The sequence below is a fragment of the Phoenix dactylifera genome, unplaced genomic scaffold (assembly GCF_009389715.1).
Source record: "Phoenix dactylifera cultivar Barhee BC4 unplaced genomic scaffold, palm_55x_up_171113_PBpolish2nd_filt_p 001296F, whole genome shotgun sequence".
In the NCBI taxonomy this organism is placed as follows: domain Eukaryota; kingdom Viridiplantae; phylum Streptophyta; class Magnoliopsida; order Arecales; family Arecaceae; genus Phoenix; species Phoenix dactylifera.
Genome location: NW_024068628.1, coordinates 93,409 through 121,144, shown reverse-complemented (window position 1 = coordinate 121,144; position 27,736 = coordinate 93,409). Strand labels below are relative to the sequence as shown.

General features: G+C 40.3%; 1 protein-coding gene and 2 pseudogenes across 1 annotated transcript; 2 read left to right on the top strand and 1 right to left on the bottom strand.

Annotated features, from left to right (window-relative positions):
• Positions 1 to 1,074: 1,074 nt before the first annotated feature.
• On the top strand, positions 1,075 to 3,570 carry LOC120108367 (annotated as a pseudogene).
• LOC113461903 lies at positions 3,556 to 8,300 on the top strand. The gene is made up of 5 exons (XM_039121953.1): positions 3,556 to 3,701; positions 3,848 to 4,397; positions 4,536 to 4,738; positions 7,727 to 7,858; positions 7,953 to 8,300. The coding sequence occupies exons 1-5, from the start codon at positions 3,600 to 3,602 to the stop codon at positions 7,956 to 7,958; spliced, it is 993 nt and encodes a 330-aa protein (XP_038977881.1). The 5' UTR covers positions 3,556 to 3,599; the 3' UTR covers positions 7,959 to 8,300.
• A 17,189-nt stretch (positions 8,301 to 25,489) lies between these two features.
• On the bottom strand, positions 25,490 to 26,809 carry LOC120108366 (annotated as a pseudogene).
• Between the last annotated feature and the right edge of the window lie 927 nt (positions 26,810 to 27,736).

Genomic DNA, 27,736 nt, shown 5'->3' with positions numbered 1-27,736 from the left:
GAGTACCAGTACGAGGTACTGCGAGCCCAAGTGGAAGGCCGAGCTTCCGGCCGCAAGAGGAAGCGAGTGAAGGGGACGATGAGGAAGAGGTAAGTGGTTCTCTTTCCACCATAGTGGTTTCAATTCCGGACGGCAATGGGGGATAAAATAAGTATTTTAAAGTATTTAAATCATCTAAAATTCAGGGGTAAGGCTGGTTTATTTTTTTAAAAAAATTAAATATTTTTATAAATTTAAAACTCCAACAGGTTTCAATTCCGGACGGCATGGGGGATAGAATCAGGGATATCAGGGAGAGGTTCGATGAGATCTCGCAGGGATCGGGAACGCCCTCCGTTTAAGAGAGCAAGATGGAGAGCGACGGGTCCTCGAAGCTCCGTACCCAGCACCAACCAACCACAATGGTGGATGAGTCGAGTATTTATGGAAGGGAACACGACAAGCAGGAGGTAATTGATTTGCTGTTTTCCCGAGGGTGTGGGAAATGGTGTCTCCGTCATTCCGATTGTCGGCAAAGGGGGACTAGGAAAAACCACGATCGCCCAACTGGTCTACAACGACCCCAAAGTAGAACAATATTTCAATCTAACTGGATGGGTTTGTGTATCCGATGATTTTGATGTTCCAAGGCTAACAAAGGCCATCATTGAGTCTCTTCCTGGAGTTCATGTGATTCTACACAACTAAGCAAACTTCAAGATACTCTCAAGGAAAAGCTGAAGGGGAAGAGAGTGTTGCTGGTGCTCGACGACGTCTGGAATGAACAGCAAAGCCGTTGGGAGAGCTTAAGAAACCCCTTCGTTGGTGCAGAAACGGTGACAATTATCACGACCTGTAGGAATGATTCGGTCGCCGAGATCATGCAGACAGTGCGTCCTTATCATCCTCTCTGCTTGTCTGCAGAGCAGTCTTGGGCATTATTCAGGCATTATGCATTTGGTGGTCGAGACCCTGTACAACAACCAAGCTTGGTGGATATGGATAAGCAGATTGTCGAGAAGTGTTCCGGTTTACCATTGGTGGTGAAGTCAATAGGAAGTCTTCTGAGATACACGGCAGATGAAGATAGCTGGGATGGATGTCATACAAAGTGATATATGGGAAGTCGACGAGAAGAATGAGATTTTGCCAGCTCTTAGATTAAGCTATAGCCGCATGCCAGCCCGTCTTAAACCTTGTTTCGTTTATTGTTCCATGTTTCCCAAGGATTATCTATTTGAGAAAGATGAATTAGTCCGATTGTGGATGGTGCAAGGTTACATCCAAACATGTGGAAGTAGAAGTATAGAAGACATTGGCGATGAATATTTCATTGACTTGCAAAGAAGATCGTTCTTTGATTCCTATCAGTTTAATTTTTTAAGATGCATGATATGATACATGATCTAGCAAAATCTATTGCAGAGAATGAGTTCTGGGCAATTATGGGTAAGAAGCTACCCAGTCACGATGAGGTTCGCCATTTATACGTGACAGATGAAAAGAAATTTTGGAAATCACCGCGCTTGCATAATTTTAGCGCTTTACGAACCTTGTTAATAATGCCTTGGTTTGGATTTCTAACAACAATCTCAGAAATAATTAAGAATCTACCGCTACTAAGATGTTTACGGGCTCTACAATTTTGTTGGGAAATGGAAGATGAGATTCTAGATTTACTCGGTAACCTCAAGCACCTGCGCTACTTACGTATCACATCCAACAAAATTGAGAAGCTCCCTAAATCAATATGCCTCCTTTATCACCTACAGATATTGGCACTTAATTGCCGGAATCTTGCAGAGTTACCAGATAGCCTAGGTAACCTTACCAGCCTACGATACTTTGAACTAAGCATGACTCGTATTAGAAGGCTGCCTGGAACAGTTTGTCAGCTCCGCAACCTGCAGATGTTGGTTCTTAAGGGGTACAAGGGTCTTGAGGAGTTACTCAATGGCATAGGAAGCCTTACTAATCTCCACCACCTACAAATTCGGAACGGGCAAATTTTCTGCCTGCCAGCTGGGATCCAAAAACTAACAAAACTTCATAGCCTTCTTGGATGTTATAAAGTGCAGGGTGGGATAGGAGGGCTTAAGGACTTGGTGAACCTCGAAACTCTCATCATCTCAGGGCTCAGAAACGTGGTCAACATAGAGGATGCCAGGGGATGCCGGTCTTAAACGCAAGCATAAACTTCAGAAATTGGGTCTACATTGGAATGCGGTCGACTGCATAAATGATCCGTATCATAAGGAGCACTATTACAGATTACTACATCTAGAAGCTTTTCCAGGGGAAAATAAGGATGTCTCAACGGATGAAAAAAGGGAGGAAGTCATGCTCGAGTATCTCCAACCTCACGCCAACCTCAAAATGTTGCTTATAAATGGGTATGGTGGTTCCAAGTTTCCAGAATGGGTGGAAATTCTTTCTCCTTTGCATCACTTCAAGAAATCGATATAATGGATTGTGAAAAAAATAAGATTTCTTGCTCTATACATTCATGACTCTCTTGGAAATCTGGACGCACCCATATCAACATCCATGCTTGAGAGGGTGTACATTTCTGATTGTCGGCAACTCACATCCATAGCAGGGTTGCATCATCTCCACTCGCTTAAAAATCTGAAGATATACAATTGTCCTCAACTCCGGCTCTTATCAGAGGGACTGCCATCCAATCTTCAACATCTGCACATTGAGGAGTGCCAACAATTGACATCACTGTCGGGGATGCAAAACCTTACTTCTCCTAAAAAATTAATCATACAAAATTGCCGTCAACTCCAGCTCTTTTCAGATCTACTACCATCCAATCTTGAAGATGTGCATATTGAGGAGTGCCGGTGGTTGACATTACTTCCAGGGTTCCAAAACCTTACTTCTCATGGGGCATTAATTATAAGAAATTGTCCTCAACTCCGGCTCTTATCAGAGGAAGAACTGCCATCCAATCTTCAAGATTTGCATGTTGAGGAGTGCCAGCAGTTGACATCACTGTCAGGGATGCAAAACTTTATTTTTCTCGAAAGATTAACTATAAGAAATTGTCCTCAACTTCGGGTCTTATCAAAGGAAGGATTGCCATCCAATCTTCAAGATTTGCATATTGAGGTGTGCCAACAGTTGACATCACTGTCGGGGATGCAAAACCTTACTTCTCTTAGGACATTAACTATAAAAAATTGTCCTCAACTTCGGCACTTATCAGAGGAAGGATTGCCGTCCAATCTTCAATATTTGCTTATTAAGAAGTGCCAGCAGTTGACATTACTGCCGGGGATGCAAAATCTTAGTTCTCTTAGGGCATTAACTATAAAAAGTTATCCTCAACTCCGGCTCTTATCAGAGGAAGGATTGCCATCCAATCTTCAATATCTGCTTATTAAGAAGTGCCAGCAGTTGACATTACTGTCTGGGGTGCAAAATCTTACTTCTCTTAGGGCATTAACTATAAGAAATTGTCCTCAACTTCGGCTCTTATCAGAGGAAGGACTGCCATCCAATCTTCAAGATCTGCATATTGAGGAGTGCCAGCAGTTAACATCACTGCGAGGATGCAAAACCTTACTTCTCCCAGAAGTTTAATTATCAAAAATTGTCCTAAACTTCAAATCATGTTAGAAGATCAGCTCTCATCTATGCCTGATGAAGTGAAAATTGTTGATTGCCCTGGATTGAGTAATTGGTGCCAAATACAAAGAATCAACTGCATTCAGGTACCCTCCATACTATATTTGAAGTGCTCCAATTGATCACTTGAAGACTTACACAATCGTATATTCTTAGATTGTTTGTTTTAAATCTTCTGTATGAAACTCATGTACCAACAGAGTTCTCTAATTCTCTTTTGCTAATGTACCAGATCGCTTCAGGCAACAAGCTGACTATATCGAACACATGGGAGAAGATAATGCGTGGGTTTGATGATTTGACATCCGTTGAGCATCTTTGTTTCAGTAATTCTTGGGAACCCTTTCAGCAAAGAGACTCCATACCGATAATTGAAGAGCTGACCATATGGGGTTGCACGGACATCTCACCACCATTACTATGGTACCCGCCCATGCTCGCATCTATTCGAAGCTTGGTCATAAAGGACTGTCTCGGAGTCCGACTCTTACGAGATGAACTGCTCCCATCCATGCTCAAGTCCTTGGTAGTTGACAGTTGTGAAAACCTAAGGTGTTTGCAGTTGGTACAGCAGAATCGAGATGTATTTGAGGAGCTGCAGATTGTGAATTGCCCTAAGATCGCAATGGTGCAAGGGCTGAATCACCCTTTCTTCCCAAAATTCTTAACAATAGAACAATGTCCTCAACTTCTGCTTTCCCAAGATGATTGGCGGCCATTTATTCATCCACGTGTCCAAATTGCAGGAGTGTTGGAGACAAAATTCTATCCTCCACATTCAGGTGGTACATATGGGTACAGGCGTATTGGAAACGAAATTGCAATTTTGGTTCTCTTTTAAATGAGCTATACTTGCATTTCGGCTAGTTGCCAAATTGATACCGGCACCAACTGCTCTGTTTCTTTATCTGTCTTTGCAGAGGAAATAGAGAACAAAGAAACAATTGATGATGGAACCCAGGAGAAACAAGTGTCGGATTGGGTGAAGACTGAGCATGCTAACAGTATTGTATCTTCAATATTTGATGCAGCAGATGATTGCAACATGGGTCAATTTCTACAGCTCGAGCTTCCTTCTGGTTTTTACTCGCAGCACCCGGTGCATAACAATGCAGAACCATTGGTATGGATTGGCACAACCGTATTAAATCTGTTTTTAATTTTGTTAACTAAAAAAATTAAAGTTTTTTAAATTTCTTTTTTGCTTCGATACAAAATTAAAACATGTGCTGGTATGGAACACAGACATACTATGCTAGCAGGTGTTTATTTCCCTATGGGAACCGATATTTAAATCTTTGGTCAACATTAACCAAGTTTGATTGTTGCCATCTTCCTTAAAGTTAGTTTCTTGTCCAGCTTGATTGTTTATTTGTGGGCATTCTCCTGGCATCGCTTCTTTTTTGTTTTTTGGGAAATGATCTTGGCATCAACTCCTAAATGATCTTAACTGGTAACACCATGCAAAGGGAGTGGTTTCGCAAATAGTCAACAGCAATACAGTGGGTTCAGGCCAGAAGCATCTTTAGGCGGCCTTTTTCCTTGTTGTGGTTGTGTTTGCTGAGAACTAAGGTTTATAAAAAGGACTTATAGCTTTCATTGCTAGCTGTCGTGTCTTATAGCTTGCAAATTGATGATAACACAAGCAAACTGTTTTTTTGGGTCATGACACACATATACAAGGCATGAGTATATACACCTTTATTTTTACATGCCTATATAAAGCTCAGAAATTTTAAGCATCCGTTTGAACCCATTCACAAGTACACCTTGATTTGGCAGGATATAGAGAAACTTGGAATAACTTTAGAGACACTCCTATATTAGAATACTTGATGAATGAGGATCCATGAAGTCGACTCTAAATAGTTGGAAAAATGCTTGATGATTATCATGATTATGACATCTAGATGTCTGCAATAATCAAGGATACAAGAATTCAGAACCTATCAATAGCAGATATCTACAAGTAAACATTTGACAAGCGTGGATCTTAGGATTGGTCTTAGAACAACTGATATTCTAGGTGTCAACATGTCATGTGTGTGCATTGATCTTTTTTTTTTCTTTTCTTTTTTTTCCTCAGCATTTTGCAAACCAGAACAATAGTCAGGAGAGGTGAGACTTGTCTTATATTAACTAAACTTATGTAAGTTCCAAACCGCTCTTCAATATTCCTTAAACACGGAAAGAACTTAGATTAAAAGAAGAAATCAGATACCAAGGACTGCTACCTTCTCAGAAATTCATCAAAAGCAAGATAGAAAGGCAGGCATATGATGCCAACTTTGAATTGGAAAAAGATGCACCGCCAATTACATTCTAGGCAGAATGTCACAGATAATGTTTTCCAATCTTGAACCCATCCATGATTTCCTGCAAATCATTTTGTTCTAGGGAAGATGATTGACTCCTCAAGGATAAGGGCGAACAGCAATGTTATGCTGCTTCTCTTCTGAACATGGAAGATGTATACTTACTGGGTCCCATTATGTAACAATATGTATATTTTTCCTGTGACATAAAAGGATGTATATTTTTCCTGTGACATAAAAAGATGCACCACTCATCCTAACTTAGTTACCTACATGCCATAGAGCTACTGCCCCAGTTGCATAGTAAATCTCAAGTTGATTGGGCAAGGCATTCTATTTGCAAGAAGAAGTCTCTTTTCTTTTGGAATAAATTTCAAAAATAGGAATCCATTTTTCAAGGACAAGTAGATTTAGTAGGGCTTGTCCAACTCACATGGACAAGAGAAACAAGAAACAACTTATAGCCCTTCTAGCCATTTCATAATTTTAGCTTCAGCTTGGCCTCTCAATAAGTGATGCAATAGGACCTAACGCATCAATAGTTTTACTATTTTTTTTTCGAGCAAAAGAGTACTGCTAAATTCTTTGCTGCATTTGCTCAAACTATCATATTTTTGGCTTTAGAAATTAACCCAAATCGCTTCTAGTTGCTATAGATGAGACAGAAGATGTGATCAGCAAAACTTGTTTTTTAATGAATATGTATATGAATACGCATATTAAATGGATTCCAAAATTAACATCCATATTTGTTCTAAACAAATACGAATACAATTTAGAGTTAAGTGCATTTGTAGTTATTTTGAACGGATATCAATGTATGCTGGATATTATTTGTATCTATATTTTGATATCTTAATATAAATATAAGTCAAATACTATTTGGTTATAAATCAAATTTTTAGCAGAATTCAGTGATAAAAATTGATATTTATTTATATAATCATAAAGATTGCAAAAAAAAAAAATACATAGATAACTAAGGATTTAAGGCAAGATTATTTATAAACCTGCACAAAGACCTACCTTGTTAAGGGTCTAGATTATGAATTATCTATTTTTAAAGAGCTTGTAAGAGAAGTTATATATAGATATAGAAAATATATAGAAGTTATTAATATTGAAAATATCATAAATAGTAAAATAAAATATATTCATTTTTTTATTTTTTATCAAAGAGAAAATTTTTTTTATAAAAAATAGAGAACATACATTGAACATTACTTATGGATAGATAAAATAAATTACTTATATAAAGCAATAATCATGTTGTAGACTAGTGGTTGAAGGCTTGCCTTTCAAACCAGAGAACGTCGGCTTGAATCTTGGGTTATATAATTTATCTTATATTTTTACCAAATACTAGGATCTAGATTGGAAAACTATTTGAAATCAAAATCTATAAATATATCCAAATTCGAATCCAGATCTGATTAGATATCAAAATTTGTAATCTAAATTTGATCCGATTTGGATACGGAAATGGTGCTGTCAAATTTTATCGGACCTGTTTTCAGCCCTACTCTAACAGTCTTTGTATCTGGAATATTGCTTCTTGAAGATGGAAGCCCAATCTCAATAATCTTTTCCTCACTTCCTGGGCAACCCTGCAATGTTTCCCTAACTTTTTTTTAATCTTTTCTCTTGTGTGAAGTTTTTTTTTCAAGTTAGGAATTTTCTCTAGCTGCTTATTTTCAGTAAGAGCATATGATTAGGGAGATACAGAGATAAGCACATAACTAGAAAGAGAAACCAATGTAGGGCATGGTTCTAATTCTGCAATCTTATAATTCCAGCATGCAGACAATAGTGTTGCATCTCCAATATCTGATGACGCAATTGATTGCAACATGGGTCAATTCCTACAGCTTGGGTTCCCTTCTGGTTGTAGCTCGCAGTCCCCGATACATAACAATGCAGAACCATCGGTATGGATTGGAACAACCCTATTAAATTTATTTTTAAACATTTTTTAACTAATAAAGAATTTTAAGTTTTTTATTCTCTTTTGTTTTGATGCAGAATTGAACATGTGCTGGCATGGCGCACACACTGCACCGGTAGGTGTCTCGCTAGGGTGTGGGCGTTGATATCTAAATCCCTATCAACATTAACCAAATTGTTGTCATCTTCGTAAAATGTATAATGTGTTAAATACAAAATTAGTTTCTTCTCCAACTTGATTGTTTGTTTATTGGCATTATCTTGGCATTAATTATTTTTTAATTTTTTGGGAAAATGATCTTGGCATCAATTCCTAAATGATCTTACCTAGTAGCACCTGTAATGTAGTGGGTTCAGGCCACAAGCATCTTTAGGTTTGGTTTCTCCACTATTGTGGTTGTCTTTGTTGAAAAGTAAGGTTTATAAGACAAGAGTTGTAGCTTTTGCTTGCTACTTGCTATGTTTTATAGCTTGCAAATTGATGATGACACAAGTAATCTGTTTTTCGGTCTTGACACATATACAAGTATATGCATGGACCTTAATTTTAACATGCTTATATAAAGGTCTGGAATTTTATGCGTTCCTTGAACCCATTCATAAGGAACTATTAGTAGTTCAAAACACCGCAAGCACCTAATGCAATTTGAGCAGCTAGTTGTTCATGGTAAGTGATAGAATCTACCAATCAATAATGTGATATGATATATTGATTTAGCTGAGTTTCACTAGCTTAAGAACATTGTACAACCATTGTAAGGATTCCCAATTATCGGCAATACATGAGTTTATTAGGATATGGAGAAACTTGCAAAAAATCAGAGATTGCCCTAAGTAAGAATACTTGATGAAGGAGGATCCATAAAGCCGACTCAAAATAGTTGTAAAAAGGCTTGATGATTATGATGAGTAGGACATGTGATGTAGCACAACTACAGAGAAAGAGGAGGAGGAAGAACAAGGAAGGGAGAAGGAAGAAGAGGTTATAGAGACGCAGGAAGAAAAGAATGGAAGGAGGAAGAAGAACAAGGAGGCTAGGATTTTTTTTCATTCAATGATCAGTTCCCTCATACATGAGAGGGGTGGTCTTTATATAGACCTTACATATTGATCCAATTACATAAACCCAACTGACCAGTCTAATAAAAAAATAACGGACCAAATTGACTTGACTAAAACAAAAACAAATAATGCAATAAAAGAAAATGACTCGGACTCAAATGGACCCAATCCGGGTCTGACTCAATCCGGGGGCTCAGGATCATCTGGACGAAGGGCTCTGATGTCCCCATCAACTCCTTCCGGATGAGAAAAACTCGATCCCGTCGAGTACAGGTCTGGCCGGCTGTCATACTGCTCCAGAAGATCGGGGTCAAGGCGCTGCAATTGGGCTCTGAAAATCCACGTCATGTCAGACTTTAGTCGACCTTTCCACCGAACAAGGTAACGTTGGTAACCATCGTTCCTGGTTGAAATAACCTGCTCATCCAATATATGTTCTATTTGTTCTTTGCGTGCATGAAATTTGGGAGGTGGTGGCTCAACAGCAGGTAATAGGTCAGGGTGTCCAACATGGGCAGGTATATCAATAAAGAGGTCAGAAGGCATGAATATTGTCTTTTTGTATGGGACGAAATCTTCAATATTAAATGTCGCACTAATCCCATAGTCATCAGGAAGATCCACAACATATGCATTCGAACTGATTTTCTTTAAGATTTTGAACGGTTCCGCACTACAAGTTTGCAATTTCTTAAACGTTTCCGAAGAAAGTCGTTCAAGCCTAATTCTTATCATGACGTAATCTCTTTCACTTAACTCTTTATAACGTCTGTGTAAATCAGCAGGAGATTTATATTTTAAGTTATTAAAGTGACTACAATTGCTGATTTCTTGATGCAATGAATGTGGATGTGATGCAATTGATTGCGCAGACTCAAAGACTTTATACTGATGAGACATGAAAAACAGGTCTAGGGGTTGCTTAGGTTTGTAATCATGCACCACTTCGAATGGATTCATGCCTATGGACTTATTAACCGAACTATTATATGCAAATTCAGCTGTCGGTAATATTAAATCCCAGATCCTAGCATATTTATTTGGGTTGAGCCTATGTTGTGGAAGGTTGGGCAAAGATGCCCCGAAAACTAAATCAATTGCGTGTTGGATATCACGCATCGGAGGAAGGGCATCCAGAAGATCATCAGGGACTACAAAATGAAATTCCTCTAGAAGGGAAACTACTATCGGGGAATGTTCAAGGTTGGACTCCGCATGGGTATCTTTAGCTACAAGTGCCAACTCAGGTGACTGGTTGTTGCCCAAGGTGACAAGCCAAGAGGGGGGGTGAATTGGTTTCTTCTAAATTTTGGTGCTTTAAACGTTTTCTTAATTAAGTGCGGTGGACGCTTTCTTAAGCTATTTGAGTGAGTTAAACTAACGCAAGAGTAGAAGATGATGCAAGAGTAAATGAAAACACAAGCACAACACAAACACAACAATATATAGTGGTTCGGTGCTCTCCTTAGCACCTACGTCCACTCCCCAAGCGTCCCCTTGGGAATTCACTATAATCTCGCGGATTACAGTTGGATTGTTTTCCGGGCTCACAATCCAAAAACCTTTGTTGGTTTTACGGGCTCACCAACGAACCTATACACTTTGGTTTTCCGGGTTCACCAAAAACCTTTGTTGGTTTTACGGGCTCACCAACGAACCTATACACTTTGGTTTTCCGGGTTCACCAAAAACCTTTGTTGGTTTTGCGGGCTCACCAACGAACCTTTACAAAGTGTTTAATAACAAAAGGAAAGATTCAAACTCCTAAATGAGCATATGAAACAATATAAGCTACAAGGAAGAGTTAGAAAGTATTTATCGCTTTGAAGTCGCTTTGCTCTTCTTTGTCAAGGATGCTTCACTCTTTAAAGGGGATAGAGCTCTTGATGCCTCTTTGAATCTGCTCAATCCCTTTCTTTGATTCTTGAATGAAGCTCTTGATGAAGAAGATTAGGGCACTTTTGTATTCTTGGGTACTCTTTGATATTCAACTCAAAAGTTGTTCTCTCTGATGAATAGTGCCCCTTTAAATAGCTTCCCACCTTCTTAGGACAAGTCCCAATGGTTAGATTTGAAAAACTAGCCGTTACTCACCTTGGGAAGGACAAAAAGTACAGTTGCAGAACTAGCCGTTACTGTTCAGCCCGTGTTTGGGTCGGCTCAACCTGTCCTTGGGTCGACCCAACTTTGCCTTGGGTCGACTCAAACATTCCTTGGGTCGACCCTCTCAGAAACCACAGAAACTTCAATTTCAGCCTTCCTTCCCATGGGTCGACCCAACCATTCTTTGGGTCGACTCAACTTCTTCTTGGGTCGACCCTCTCAGTAATTCCAGAGAGCCAATTTCTGTCTGTCTTTCTGTCTTGCCTTTGGGTCGACCCTCTCAGGGTTTGGGTCGACTCAAGCTTGGGTCGACTCAACCACTGTTTGGGTCGACCCTCTCAGTAAATCCAGAGAGCATTCTTCAGTTGTGTTTTTGAGGTTCTTCAAGGTTGGGTCGACTCATGCTTACCTTGGGTCGACTCAATCCACACTTTGCTGCATTCTCAATGTTAGATTCATTCAAATGAACAAGGTCATGTATCTATTTTCAATTAACCAAATATACTGAGAGTAATGAGCTTATAAATGAAGTATCAATTTAACTTATACCATACTCTAGATAATTGCTTGTTAATCATCAAAATAACACTATCATCCTCAATCTCCCCCTTTTTGATGATTACAAAATAAAGAGTATAAGTCTATTGATACTTGTCTTTAAAATCAGTTTATAAAAGGGATTAAATTGCTGAATTTCAGCTTTTCATATATACTTGTGAAATCTCCCCCTATATCATTCAAATGTTGCCAATTTGACTTTTTGAATTGCTCCCCCTTTCATTTATAATTCATTAGCAATGAAACTTCAAAAATTGGAGATAAACTCTGAGTTTCAGGTTATGTATCGGGGTGCGAGAGGTGCGTGCCAAATTCTGAATTTATATGTGCCAAATTCTAAACTTTGATGGAAATTTTTGATTTAGTCAATTTCATTGTTACAAATTGCTCCCCCTTAGATGTATAAGCTTTCTTATATGATTTTCAATTTGTTTGCCCATTTATTTCTCTTTTCTTTACATAACTTTTATCTTTATTTCTCCCCTTTTTGTTATATTTCTTTACTTCTCCCAAAATTAATACTCTTTCTTTACTTCTTAAATAAAATACTCTTTCTTTACTTAAATTGAATACTCTTTCTTTTCTTAATACTCTTTCTTTTCTTAAATACTCTTTCTTTTCTTCTCCCCCTTTTTGTTATCATCAAAATATATATATGAGAAAAGATGCAATAAATAATAAACTTCAAACTTCATTGATCAAAATAGGAACATTTTCATACATTCATGTCAAAAACAAAGACAGATACAATGTTCCTTAATCAAGATTTAAAGATACATAAGATAAAAACAAGATACATAGAAGAAAAGCAAGATACATGTGAGAACTAGATATCTAGCCTAGGCTCTAAACATAGACGCTAAGATCAGCCTAGGGGGAATCTAATGGCTGGGATCTAGTCCTCATCCTCCTAGCATACGTGGCGAGGGGAGGTCGAGCCTGGTGAGACTGTGTCTGGCGTGGAGCACGACGAGCGGGATGACTCTGTGCCGATATCTCTGACTCAGCAGCCTGTGGCACAGATGGTCCATGTGTCTCTCTCTCTCTTCGGAGTGCTCCTATCTGCTGCCTCAGATCACTGATCTCAGCAGACATGACATCCAACCGGGCGTCCAATCGGCTCGTGAGCCCGTCAGTAATAGTCCTCGCCTGAGCTGTCATGAGCTCTGTCATCCTGCTCCAGAAGTCATCCGTATCTGTCGGAGGAGCGGATGACGATGGTCCAGCCTCTGAGGGTGCAGTAGGATGATCCATAGGCTCCTCATCCTCATCCTCTGGTGCCTCTCCTCTGGTGCCTCACCCTGAATGCCTGCACTGGTGTGAATCCACTGTCCGTTCACTTTCGCATATCCCATGCGTATGAGTGTCCGTGCAGTGTACGTGTCCGTGTGATGCAGACTCTTGGATGCCTCCTCCTCAAAAGGTAAACCATGCTGACGGAAGATCAATGTAAGTATCATACCATAAGGTAGTGATACCCTGTTGCTGCACATCACCTTCCTTATCTGCCTTAATATCATAGCCGGAAGATTTAGAGGAGTCCCCCGAATCATACACTCCATAACTGCTAGATCTCGCTCTGAGATGAGATCAAATCTCCCGGTCTTCGAAAATAAAATCCTATTTATCATATTGAGCAATAACCTCATCTCAGCGGAAAGAGAACTAGCTATTACCTTCTGAGAAAAATCGAAGTTCTCGTTTTCCATGATCAATTGCAGAGCTCTCATTTTGTCTTCTGGCCTCTCCGGAGTGGCTCCTATGCAGGGTAGGTGTAGTAACTCACTCAAGCTCTCCTCGGACACACGGATCCGAACCCCTCGAACTTCCGACACAAGCCCTCCCATACCAGTCTTGAGGAAGGCATAGAACTCTTGTACCAACCCGGGGTAGATGACCACATCTAGGGAGCAAAGATACTCCCAACCTTGTCTTTGGATCCATTTCCAAATCCGAAACCCTTCTTGATTGAAAAACTCCGAATGGATCCTTCTCCCGGTAGTAACCGGCCTCCCCGCAAATCTTGCAAGGATCACTGAGGGGGAAGGAGGAGGAGGGACCTCCGCACGTGCCTCACGTCTTGGAGACACGGGAGAAGACTCGGTAGGGTGCCTTTCCTCTGGTTGGACCCGGGTCACTCTTCCGGATCTCTTGGCTACGGCTCGTTTGGGTCCCAGTTCTCCAAGATCCTTAGGAAATCTACTGTTTGGAGGAGTTTAGTGGAGATTGGAGAGTGGGAGCTAGTCTTTTCGGAAGAAGACAAAGGGCAAACAGTACCCTAGATGTGCTCTCGGGCCCCCTTTTAACAGTGGGGTCCCGACGTTGGGTCGACTCAAGATTTTTCTTGAGTCGACTCAACGTTGGGTCGACCCATGTTCTGGGTTGGGTCGACCCAAGTGCAGAAATTTTCTTTTCTCTTCCTTTTTGCTTCTAAAAAGTTTTCCTTGCTTCCAATCCTTATAAACTCTTTATGGAACAATGATACATGAGTAAGAAATCTATAGATAACAAATTTGACTCATGTTTCATGGGATTTTTGAAATTAGAGGAATGTATCATGAGACTACTATCTCCCTTTTATATTTCTTTAATAAAAAGGATCACATATGCCTAATTCCCTCCTGAGCATACAGAATCTATCTTCACTCAATGGTTTGGTAAATATGTCGGCCAATTGTTTTTCCGTGCATATATGCTCAATACATACATTTCCATTTTGCACATGATCCCTAATAAAATGGTACCTTATTTCTATGCGTTTGGCTTTAGAGTGCTGAACTGGATTTTTAGTGAGATTGATAGCACTAGTATTATCACACTTAATAGGAATATTATCTAGTTTGACTCCATAGTCCTCTAGTTGTTGCTTGAGCCATAATACTTGAGCACAACAACTACCAGCAGCTATGTATTCAGCTTCAGCTGTGGACAGTGCCACTGAGTTCTGCTTCTTACTAAACCATGATACTAAGTTATTTCCTAAGAATTGACATGTGCCACTTGTGCTCTTCCTATCTAACTTGCATCCAGCAAAGTCAGCATCTGAATATGCAAGCAAATCTAGACAGGAGTCTCTCGAGTACCATAATCCAATGGTGGTAGTTCCTCTTAAGTATCTAAGGATTCTCTTAACAGCACTTAAATGTGACTCCTTAGGATCCGATTGGTATCTAGCACATATCCCTACACTAAATACAATGTCGGGTCTACTAGCAGTAAGATAGAGCAAGGATCCAATTAGTCCTCTATAGAGCTTAATATCAACACTTTTCCCTTTTTCATCTTTGTCTAGCTTACTAGTAGGATTCATTGGAGTGCCAATTCCCTTATGATTTTCATTCCCAAACTTCTTCAGTATTTCCTTTGTATACTTAGTTTGATGAATGAAAATGCCTTCTTTGGTTTGTTTGATTTGTAATCCTAGAAAGAAGCTTAGTTCTCCCATCAAACTCATCTCAAATTCTCCATGCATTAAATCAGCGAATTCTTTGCATAGAGTATCATTAGTGGCACCAAAGATTATGTCATCTACATATATTTGCACCACTAATAGATTTTTGTCCTTTCTTTTGATGAATAAAGTTTTATCTACATTTCCTCTACAAAAATCATTTTCAAGCAGAAATTTACTTAGTCGATCATACCAAGCCCTAGGTGCTTGCTTTAATCCATATAATGCCTTATGTAGTTTAAACACATGATTTGGCAATTCATGATTTTCAAATCCTGGAGGTTGTTCTACATATACTTCCTCCTCAATAATACCATTTAAGAATGCACTCTTCACATCCATTTGATATAATTTAAAATCCATGAAACATGCAAATGCCAGAAGCAATCTAATAGCCTCTAATCTAGCTACAGGAGCAAATGTCTCATCAAAATCTATTCCTTCTTCTTGATTGTATCCCTTAGCTACAAGTCTAGCCTTATTCCTTATAACTAATCCATTTTCATCTAATTTATTTCTAAATACCCATTTTGTTCCAATTACTGAATTATGCTTTGGTCTTTCAGTTAATGTCCATACATTACTTCTTTTAAATTGATTTAATTCCTCTTGCATGGCATTTATCCAGTTAGTATCTTTTTCAGCCTCTTCATAAGTTTTAGGTTCTAATTGTGAAACAAAAGCAAGATAATCATTTAAATTTCTAAGAGATGATCGAGTTCTTACCCCTTGAGATGGATCACCAATGATTAAATCTTTAGGATGTCCATGTGCATACCTCCATTCTTTTGGCACGTCTTGGGGTTGTGGTGGCACGCAATCATCTCCCTTATCTTGATTTGGCACGTCATCAATTTTCAACTTTTCAAAGTCGATAATTCCTGTATCATCATCAATAGTATTTTCTTTCCTAGCAGACTCACTATCAGACTCATCAAATATAATATTGACTGACTCTTCTACTACTAAGGTTCTTTTGTTGAATACTCTGTATGCCTTGCTAGATGTGGAGTATCCTAAGAAGATACCTTCATCTGACTTGGCATCAAATTTACTTAAGTCCTCCTTGCCATTATTTAAGATAAAACATCTACATCCAAACACTTTAAAATATTTTGCAGTTGGTTTCTTATTCTTCCAAAGTTCATAAGGAGTTTTCTTAGTTATAGGTCGTATTAAAACTCGATTTAGAATATGGCAAGAGGTGTTTATAGCTTCAGCCCAAAAGTACTTTGGAAGATTTGACTCGCACAACATTGTGCGTGCCATTTCTGCCAATGTCCTATTTTTCCTTTCAACAACTCCATTTTGTTGAGGCGTTCTAGGTGCTGAAAATTGATGTGATATTCTATTTTTAGTGCAAAATTCCTCGAAGTGTTGATTTTCAAATTCAGTACCATGATCACTTCGAATGGCTACTAAGGTGAGTTTCTTTTCATTTATGATTTTATTGTATAGTTTCAAAAATTCTGAAAATGCTTCATTCTTATGTGCCAAAAATGAAACCCATGTATACCTTGAAAAATCATCAACAATAACTAGTCCATATTTCTTTCCTCCTAGACTTGTAGTTCTAGTAGGTCCAAATAAATCCATGTGTATGAGTTCAAATGGTCTAGTTGTTGATACTACGTTTTTCGATTTGAAAGATGACTTAGTTTGTTTTCCCAATGAACATGGTCCACATATTTTGTCCTTTTCAAAAATCAATTTTGGCACATCCTTTGTTAATTCCTTCTTAACTAGTTTTGATATTAATTCCATACTAGCATGTCCTAATCTTCGATGCCAAAGCCAACTAGTTTCAATTTTCTTTTCTTCATTAGTAATTAAGCATAAACCATTTTTCTTGCCTAACTCATGAAGATCTACTAAGTAAATATTTCTTTGCCTTTGTCCTACAAGTACAATGCTATTATCTTTAGGATTTGTGATTATGCATACAGATGCTTCAAATGTAACTTTAAATCCTTTATCACAAAATTGACTTATGCTAAGAAGGTTATGTTTCAAACCCTTAACTAATAAAACATTTTCTATAAAAATAGATGGAGCAATGAAAATTTTACCCTTTCCAATGATATATCCTTTACCATTGTCTCCATAGGTCACTACTCCACCTTTCTTTGGTTCCAAGGTGACAAATTGATCTTCGTCACCGGTCATGTGTCTTGAACAGCCACTATCTAGATACCATCGTTTTTTCTATTTTATCAGCTGCAAGACACACCTGCAATCAAGATCAAGAAGAACCTTTAGGTACCCAAGCTAAGTTGGGTCCTTTAGGGTTAGTACTCCATGTTCCTTTTGGAACCCAAACTTTCTTGAATTTTATCTTTTGATTATTACTTGATCTGTTTTGACTAGACTTTCTAAAATTACATTCATATGCTCTATGTCCTATCTTATTACAACAATAACAAGTAATATTTTCCCTTTTAGCTTTTACAAAAATATTCTTTAAGAGTTTTTGTTTCCTATTTGTTCTATACCCTAAACCGGCCTTATCATATACAGCTTTTTGGCTATCAAGAATCAAGTTTAATTTAGTAGAACTAAGAGTAAATCTATCTACCAAAGATTTATATTTTTCAGCATCTTCTTTTAGCTTGACATTTTCAGCAATTAGATTTTTGGTTTCATTTTCAAGTTTCCTACTTAATGTTTCATAGTTATGAGACAGTTTTATCTTATCTTTAATGAGAGATTGATTTTCTTCTTTTAGAGCTTTATTTTTATTAATTACTTTCTTATGTTCTTCCATGAGTTCTAAGAATGCATCATGCAATTCATCAACAGTAAAATCACAGTCAAGTTCAGAATCTACCTCATCGTCATTGGCCATATGACATATTTGGGCCGTGTCTTGATGATCTTCGTCCTCCGAACTTGATTCCTCACTTTCACTCCAATCGGCCATAAAATTCTTCTTTTTCAACTTTCTTGCCATCCTCTTCAAATCTGGACAATCTATCTTATAATGCCCGGGTTTGTTACACTCATAGCAAATGGGAGTCTCCTTTTCTTTTTCCTTATCCTTAACCTTTTCTTTGCTTGAGTTACCTTTAAGAAAGGGTTTCTTTTTATGAAACTTATTCTTACCTCTCATGAATCTTCTGAATTTTCTCCCAAGCACTGCCATCCCTTCTTCATCAATATCTTCATCATCATCTGAATCTTCCGATTCAGTTTGTTGTCTAGGGGTGGTAGTCTTTAGGGCAATGGGTTTTCTTCTCTTGACCTCATCTTCTGAATTTTGCCTCATTGTCAACTCATGGGTCATGAGAGATCCTAGGAGCTCCTCTAACTGCAGTGTGTTGAGGTCCTTTGCCTCTTGAATAGCGGTTACCTTGGCCTCCCAATTCCTTGGTAGAGACCTGAGAATTTTATGCACCAAATCAGAGTTAGAATAAGACTTTCCTAAACTTTTAAGCCCATTTATAATATCAGTAAAACGAGTAAACATATCAGTTATGGACTCAGTAGATTCCATTTTAAACAGTTCATACTTGTGTACTAATATGTTTATCTTGGACTCCTTAACTTGATTGGTCCCTTCATGTGTGACCTCAAGTCTATCCCAAATTTCTTTGGCGGTGGTGCAAGTGGATATTCTATTAAATTCATTTACATCTAAAGAGCAGTAAAGTGTATTTACAGCTTTTGCATTTAACTGTGCTAATCTTCTATCACTTTCATTCCAATCCATTTCTGGTTTGGGTATGATAGTGCCATCTATGTTAAGTGTGGGTATGTGAGGTCCTCTAGTGATGATTTGCCACAGTTCATAGTCCGAAGCTTGAATGAATATCCTCATTCTAGCTTTCCAATATGTGTAGTTTGTGCCATTAAATAGAGGTGGTCTATTTGTGGATTGCCCCTCACTCATTGCACATCCCACTTGGGTTGTCATGATCTTTAACTCTTGATTGTTAGATCAATGAGCACTATTAGAGCACCTCGCTCTGATACCACTTGTTGCCCAAGGTGACAAGCCAAGAGGGGGGGTGAATTGGTTTCTTCTAAATTTTGGTGCTTTAAACATTTTCTTAATTAAGTGCGGTGGACGCTTTCTTAAGCTATTTGAGTGAGTTAAACTAACGCAAGAGTAGAAGATAATGCAAGAGTAAATGAAAACACAAGCACAACACAAACACAACAATATATAGTGGTTCGGTGCTCTCCTTAGCACCTACGTCCACTCCCCAAGCGTCCCCTTGGGAATTCACTATAATCTCGCGGATTACAGTTGGATTGTTTTCCGGGCTCACAATCCAAAAACCTTTGTTGGTTTTACGGGCTCACCAACGAACCTATACACTTTGGTTTTCCGGGTTCACCAAAAACCTTTGTTGGTTTTACGGGCTCACCAACGAACCTATACACTTTGGTTTTTCGGGTTCACCAAAAACCTTTGTTGGTTTTGCGGGCTCACCAACGAACCTTTACAAAGTGTTTAATAACAAAAGGAAAGATTCAAACTCCTAAATAAGCATATGAAACAATATAAGCTACAAGGAAGAGTTAGAAAGTATTTATCGCTTTGAAGTCGCTTTGCTCTTCTTTGTCAAGGATGCTTCACTCTTTAAAGGGGATGGAGCTCTTGATGCCTCTTTGAATCTGCTCAATCCCTTTCTTTGATTCTTGAATGAAGCTCTTGATGAAGAAGATTAGGGCACTTTTGTATTCTTGGGTACTCTTTGATATTCAACTCAAAAGTTGTTCTCTCTGATGAATAGTGCCCCTTTAAATAGCTTCCCACCTTCTTAGGACAAGTCCCAATGGTTAGATTTGAAAAACTAGCCGTTACTCACCTTGGGAAGGACAAAAAGTACAGTTGCAGAACTAGCCGTTACTGTTCAGCCCGTGTTTGGGTCGACTCAACCTGTCCTTGGGTCGACCCAACTTTGCCTTAGGTCGACTCAAACATTCCTTGGGTCGACCCTCTCAGAAACCACAGAAACTTCAATTTCAGCCTTCCTTCCCATGGGTCGACCCAACCATTCTTTGGGTCGACTCAAAGTCCACTTGGGTCGACTCAACTTCTTCTTGGGTCGACCCTCTCAGTAATTCCAGAGAGCCAATTTCTGTCTGTCTTTCTGTCTTGCCTTTGGGTCGACCCTCTCAGGGTTTGGGTCGACTCAAGCTTGGGTCGACTCAACCACTGTTTGGGTCGACCCTCTCAGTAAATCCAGAGAGCATTCTTCAGTTGTGTTTTTGAGGTTCTTCAAGGTTGGGTCGACTCATGCTTACCTTGGGTCGACTCAATCCACACTTTGCTGCATTCTCAAGGTTAGATTCATTCAAATGAACAAGGTCATATATCTATTTTCAATTAACCAAATATACTGAGAGTAATGAACTTATAAATGAAGTATCAATTTAACTTATACCATACTCTAGATAATTGCTTGTTAATCATCAAAATAACACTATCATCCTCACTGGTTCTCAATATCTTTCACTACCTCTTCGACAGTAGTGATGTGAAGTAGCTTGGTTGTACTTAGATCAATAGTCTCCATTTGGAAATCATTTTGGACAAAGTCTAATTCTGTGGGTTCATCTTCAAAATCTTCTACATAGTCTTCTATATTTGGTTCATAGACTTCTTCGACATATTCGGTCTGTTGGATCCTAGTCTTTGGTTCAGTAATCAGGTAAGTCTTGGCAGGGCATTGGGACGCAATGTGGTCAGACTTTTGGCACAAAAAGTATTGGGTTTGGTTTCGAGAAGGAGGTTTGGAACCTAATATTTCTTTTTTCTTATCAGTTGAAGGGTTCGGGACAGGCATTGGGGAGGTCCTAGTCGGTGCTTGGGTTAGGCCGGGCTGATTAGGAGGATTGAAAAGCAGTCTAGGTTGTGAGAGATAATTTTGGTTAGGTCAGGCTCCTAGGGCTAGTGGTCGAGAGTCGATGGGCCTCACTACAGGTAGTCTTAAGAAACTATCAACATCTTGGGCCAACTGGTATGCTTGCTTAAGAGTGATAATCTCTCGGAGGAGTAGTTCTTTCTGGATCTCCTCGCGGAGTCCTGCCCGAAACCTAGAGAGGGTAAGGGTCTCCTTTTCTATTACACCGCACTTCATATGAAACTCCTAAAATCGGGCGATGTAATCAGCAACTGTCGATGTCCCTTGAGTTAGCTTCTGCCACATATCCATAAGGCGTTGTCGGTACGAAAATGGCAGATACTTCTCATTTAGCTTTTCTTTCATATCCTCCCATGTAGTTATATGAGGAAGCCTTTGGATCTCACGCATATGTTCAACATTATGCCAGTACCAGTGAGCTTGCCCAATAAGCTTCATTTTGGCAAATCGTACTTTTTTATCGTCAGTCATCTCGTTCCACTTAAGGTAATTATCCATAGCGGCTCTCCAATCGAGATACACGTTTGGCTCGGGTTGACCAGCAAAGGTAGGCGCCTCTATTCTTACGGTACGCAACAGCCTCTCATCTAGATCACGCTGGTGACCGGAAGGTGGTTGGTTCCTAAGGGGATGGGGAAGGACTATAGGTGGTACGGCCAAACCGATTTTAGGTTGAGCTGTAATGGGGGTTGGTGGTTTAGGGGTCTTAGAATTTCGCATGAGCTCACGGATCTTTTGTTTGAATTCCTCGTTTCCAGCCCGCATGGCATCGAGCTGTTCCATGAGAGATCTCAAAACGTCGGAATTCATGGTAGCTACAAGGGTTTTAGGTTGATTGAAATAATACTCCCTATCACTATGGGTTGGTATGCAATGACAACACTAGATGATGATGTGAAATGCAATGTCACTAATGAAACCCTAATAAATATGATGCAAGATCAAATTTGATGTAGGACAACCTACTAATGCAATCTATTATGATTTCAGAGATCAGTAAGTTTTCACAAGAATAACTTAAAGTTTAAATGTTGTTGATTTTTACTTCGGTTATTCAGAATTAAGGATTAAGATTATTCAATTTAAGAAATTAGATTGCAATCAAGTAGTACAGTTGTTCTGATCCTAAATTAATCTGATCGAAGAATATTGAGAAACATCCAGTTGTTAGGGTGTGCTAATTTAATATTTAGATTTTAAAAGGGCAAATAGGATGGGTTTGAAAGTAGGGGTTCTATGTTCTGAATTTTGACAGCAAAAGTAAGTTTTCAAAATGTGGCTATCATGCAAGAGAATTAGAACATAATTAAATGAACAAGCCCAAGAAAAGTAGAAATCTTATTATCTGTCGTGAAGTAGGCGACCAGAATGTGTGCTCGTGGGCTGGGGCGACGATCGGTGCGCGGTTGCAGCTGATGGACCCTTTCAATTGGCTTCAATTGGCTTCTACTTGGATCTGATCACAGCACCTTAGCGAGTCTGCTGGGCTTGTAAAATGGAGGAGAGTGGACCTGCTGAGTTTGTGAGATGGGATCAGGCCTCTGTAGTGAGAGCCTGCTGGCTTGGGCCTGTGAGGAGGCAGTGGGGTGGCCCGGCCCAAAAGAGGCCTGTCTGGGGTTGATGGAGGGGTGCTCAGGGGAGACTTTTTTTTTTTTTTTTTGGTGGGGTGTTGGGCTCAGGTGAGTTGCAGTGGCCAAAGAAGAAAAGGGATGAGGGGAAATGGAGGGCGGCGAGCTGTGGGTGAGGAGGCGGTGGTGAGTGGTGGAGGGGCGCGGCAGCGGTGCAAAAGATGGGGAAAGGTACACGGCGGGGTAGTCGGGCCGTGAGGAGAGGGCGGCGGAAGGAGGGCGGCGTGCGGCCTGTGGAGTCGGCCGGTGGTGAAGAAAATGGGAGGGGATGTACGAGGAGGCCGGCGGCGGAAGGAGGGCGGCGTGCGGCCTGTGGAGTCGGCATGTGGTGAAGAAAATGGGAGGGGATGTACGAGGAGGCCGGCGGCGTCGGCTCGGGCCCCGGCGGGATGGTGGCGTCGGCTCGGGCACCGGTGGCTGGGCGGTGGACTACGGAGGAGGAGGGGCTCGGAGGCGACGATGCTCGGCGACGGGGAGGTACCGTGAGGGAGCGGCGGCACCTCGGCGGTTCGGCGAAGACGGCGGCGGAGGAGCCGCGACGACGGCAGCGGCGGCGGGGCGACGACAGCAGCGGTGGGCAGACGATCGGGGAAGATGAACAGGTACCCTTTCTTTTTTTTCCTTTTTTTTTCTTTCTCTCTTTTTTTTTTCAAACTTTTCGGGTTCGGGTTATCGGGTTTGGATTTTCGGACGCAACCTGCTCCGATACCCGTTACCGTCAGCACGTGCAGTTCACGTGCGCAGTTTTTTTTTTTGACCTGGGTTATCGGGTTGTGGGCTAACGGGTGTGAAGCTTACCCGTTAAGCAACTTTAAACCTTCCGACAGTTCGGGAGGGCTCTCCGACTCTTACGGCGGCGGCTGTGGGGCGGGGCTCCGATGGTCGTGGCGGAGGGCGGTGATCTCTGCTGCGGCTCCGTGGTCCGTGGCGACGGGCGGCGGCCGATGGCGCGAGGGGTCTTCTCCGGCCGACTGTGGACCGCGTGGTTGGAATCCTTGGCGGCGTTGCTAACGAGGGATGGGCACATCCCGGTGGTGCTCAGTGGAAGGGGAAGCGGGGTGCTTCGTGGAAGGAGAAGCAGCGGCCAGCGGTGAGACAGAGGAGGTGGAGCACGGCGAGGGGTACTGCATGGCGGAGGCGAGCGGGGTGGTGTGGCGGCGTTCCTCTCCCGTATCCGGCCATAGACGGTGGCGGTAGGTCGCGGCCGAAAGGGCTTTCCGTCGGACCAGGGGCGGCGGGTCTCCAGGGGTCGCGGTGGTCTCCGGTGGTGAATCGGCGGCAAGCGTGCCCTCTTCCGGGTGGGGCGGCCACGAGCGGGCAACGGAACAACGGGAGCAGTGGAAAGGCGGGCCTGCGAAGGGTGTCGAGCCTTTCTCCTCTAGAAAACAGATGAGGGGTTTTCCTCTCTGTTTTTTTTTTTTGCTTTTCTGGTGAGCACCGGGAGAGAGAAGCTAGACCTCGGGGCTTTGGCAGATAACCTGGATCGTGGCTTTGGCAGCAGGGGCAAAGCCGACGGCTCTGATACCAAGTTGATGCAGCACAACTACAGAGAAAGAGGAGAAGGAGGAAGAACAAGGAAGGGAGAAGGAAGAAGAGGTTATAGAGATGCAGGAAGAAAAGAAGGGGAGGAGGAGGAAGAACAAGAACAAGAAGGAGGCTAGGGTTTTTTTTCATTCAATGATCAGTTTCCTCATACATGAGAGGGGTGGTCTTTATATAGACCTTACATATTGACCCAATTACATAAACCCAACTAACCAGTCTAATAACAAAATAACGGACCAAATTGACTTGACTAAAACAAAAATAAATAATGCAATAAAAGAAAATGACTCGGACTCAAATGGACCCAATCCGGGTCTGACTCAATCCGGAGGCTCAGGATCATCTGGACGAAGGGCTCTGATGTCCCCATCAACATGAGCTTACCAGGTTATATAATAACCAAAGCTACAAGAATTTAGAACACATCAAAATTTGTTAACATGCATCTACAAGTATACATTTGACAAATGTGGATCTTAGAATTGGTCTTAGGTGACCGACATTCTAGGTATAACTTGTCATGTGTGTGCCCCTCATTCCTTGTTCTAAAAAAAAACGAAAAAGAAAAAAAAGAAGCGGCCTACTTGTTATAGATCTCTGCTCAAAAACTGCAAGTGAAGCGGTCCCTGTCTTTGTGCATATTGTGTATCAGATGATTGTTTTTCGTCCACAAATTTACTAGTTAGACCTTTTCTTCATACACAATATATGCATCGCGCTGCTTGTCTGAGAAATCCCAATGGACAAGAGTTCCTTATCAACAGATGTTATATGGTTGCTAGTGCTCTTATATGTATTATATGTAGAAACAACCAAGAAATTTATTCTAGACAATATTCGGGCAATGCAGATATCTATAGCTTCTATTTGGCAAACTGAAATATGTACGCCAATGGAAAGGCTGAAAAAGAAATGTAGCAAACTTGGAGAAACTCAATTCAAATGAATCCAAGGCAGCCTTTATCTGGCATTGAGGCAGGACATGTCAATGGAAATTCTGATAATCTTGATGCAGAACCCAAACACAGTGTGCAACAGTCAAATAAATTACTTGCATTTGACACTCAAAAAATAAATTGCGTATGTTTTAGTATAAACTATTGTTGATTCCATGTTTCAGAACTAATTACCCTGAGGTGAATTAAAGTAGGAATTCAAGGGAGCTCATTCTAATTGAGTCGCAAAACAAAGTTCATGACATCCGATGGTTGTCATGGCATTATACTTAACCTTGATATCTTTTCTGTGATTACCTGTAATATACATGCTACCAGGAAATTACCATCAAAGTTTAATGAAATATTTAGGAAAAAAGGCTCAAACTTGGAATAGAGATTTCACTCTATAATGCATGTGATCAGCCAAAAACTTAAGAAATTGAAAGAAAAAGAGTTTTTACAGTACCTGTACAATGTTGCCCTCTTCTACCTCTTCCACAACCTTGTCCAAGAGCTTAAAATGACTTGGAACATCTTTGATTACGTCAGATGCATCAATGGAGGAAATGAAGTATTTTTTTCCCTGCACCAAGAAATTGATTATTGTCTTTCCCTGCACATCTTTCCAGCTATCTGCGATAATTGTACACCCGGTTGTAGCCCAAGAAGCCTTGATTTCTACAAGATAATACTTCCAGCTTCATCCTGCAGACATCGACCAGAAATTAATCTGGTTGTAGGGCTTTTTAATCCATGTCCATATTGGCCAACCAAATCCAGCATCTTGTGAAAGTATGGAGAATCCGCGACATTGAAAGGTATTGCAGCATAATAGAAAAATTTGCAGATTGCGGAGATTACTTATTTATGGCTCTTTTTTTCAGACCCTGCCTTTTGTTTTGATTGCTTGTACGATAATGGTACCTGGTTTTTCTGTGTCTTTGCAATTACAGCATCCAAATTCATCTGTTTCTGTTGTAGCTCAGTATTACTTGTACCATTTTTCAGTGACCTCCCTCTAGATCTTTTTCTTATGGTTTTACTACAAGAAACATCTTGATCACCAATCATACGATATGCTTTGTTTTTACCAATTGCAAGCCCTTCTTCCTCATCATTGTCTGGATGCATATAGAACGCTGCAAGTTCTTTGGCTTCCGGCCTTCTTCTCCTTCCTGTGCAATGCCATTTCATATTTTCTTTCATTTTAAGATATACTTCCTCGGGAGCCGTCTTACAGTATGCAACTTCCCCTGGAATTCTAGCTAAATGCTGTTTGAACCGGTTTATACCCCCCACTAACTATTTTCTCGCAATAATTGCATTTTACCTTCTTTTCTTCTCATCTTGAGCGACAACATGTTCTCATCCTGGGTCAACGTACCCTAATGACCGTAGTGGGGTTATAAATGTGACCAAGCTTTGATCATTCCCGATCTGCCTTCCCTTGTGTCTATAACCAACAGGTTCTTCATCCTCTTCCTCATTATCATTTAAATGTAAATCAAAAGATTGCTCTTCATCCTCTGATTGTCGTTTTTTGCTAGCCCTGTATCCTTCAAGATTTTCTTTCATTTTCATATACACATCTTCAGGAGCCTTTTTACAGTATGTAACTTTGCCAGAAATTCTAGCCAAATGCTGCTTTAATCTGTCAATTACCCCGCTTACTATTTTCGCACAGTAATTGCACTTTGCCTTTTTCTTCCTCTCATCTTGAGCAACACCATGTTCCCATCCAGGGTCGTGCAAGTCCTGTTGAGCGAAGCGGAACCATCTCTTCAACCATTAAGCATGTAGCATAACAGCTTCAGCCTTCTGGACCCTATGATCTAGCTTCTACAAAATTGGAAAAAAGTGTACACCTACAATAAAACTTGAAATCAAGAAGAGATGTTTTCCTGAGATCCCTAGTAATTGTTGAGACATTTTGTCATTAACAGCATCCTCATAAAGATCTTGGCAGCAAGCCAGGAGAAAAAAGAACAGAAACCTTTTTTTTTCACTCATGGGTTATCGTAAGTAAAAAGATGGAAGAAGAATGTTGAGACATTGTATATTTGAGCCTGCACACACACATAAATAGTATTAAGTAGCATGAAATAGATATGTTTTGATTATGCAAACATCCATCCACAACTATCACTGTAACTCTTCTGATGTTACTAACATTTAATTCATGTATGGTTTGTCAAGGAATATGCAACTGTGTATACTGAAAAGTATCCGGATTGCTAAACAGAGAGGAAAGAGCTGTACTACATGGACTCGGGTTCATGTGCTGGTGCGGCTGCATGTCTGTGTCTGATCCTTTCAATACCTAGGAATTTCTCCTCGTGGAGCCATATCTGAGTGTCATACCAGTGTCCATCTCCATGTCTGAGCATCATACCGGTGTTCCTGTGTTGGGTATTACACTGGGGACTAGAAATAAAACTTAGATATTATGATTTTTGGTTTATAAATGTCATTAGCATCCTAAAAGTGAGAAGCAAAACGTGAAACAGAAGAGAAGAAGCTCCATTGCTTGATGTAAAAAGTTAGCAACATTTAATTGGTTGGTTAAATTCTGCATATCATAATCAGTGAAAGTAAATTTATGCAAGAAAACATGAGACAAAAGTTTGCCTGCTCCAGTTCATGCCAACTTTCTGCCAGATTAATCCATCACGAATATTATGTAGTGTTGTGGAGATTTCAAGAT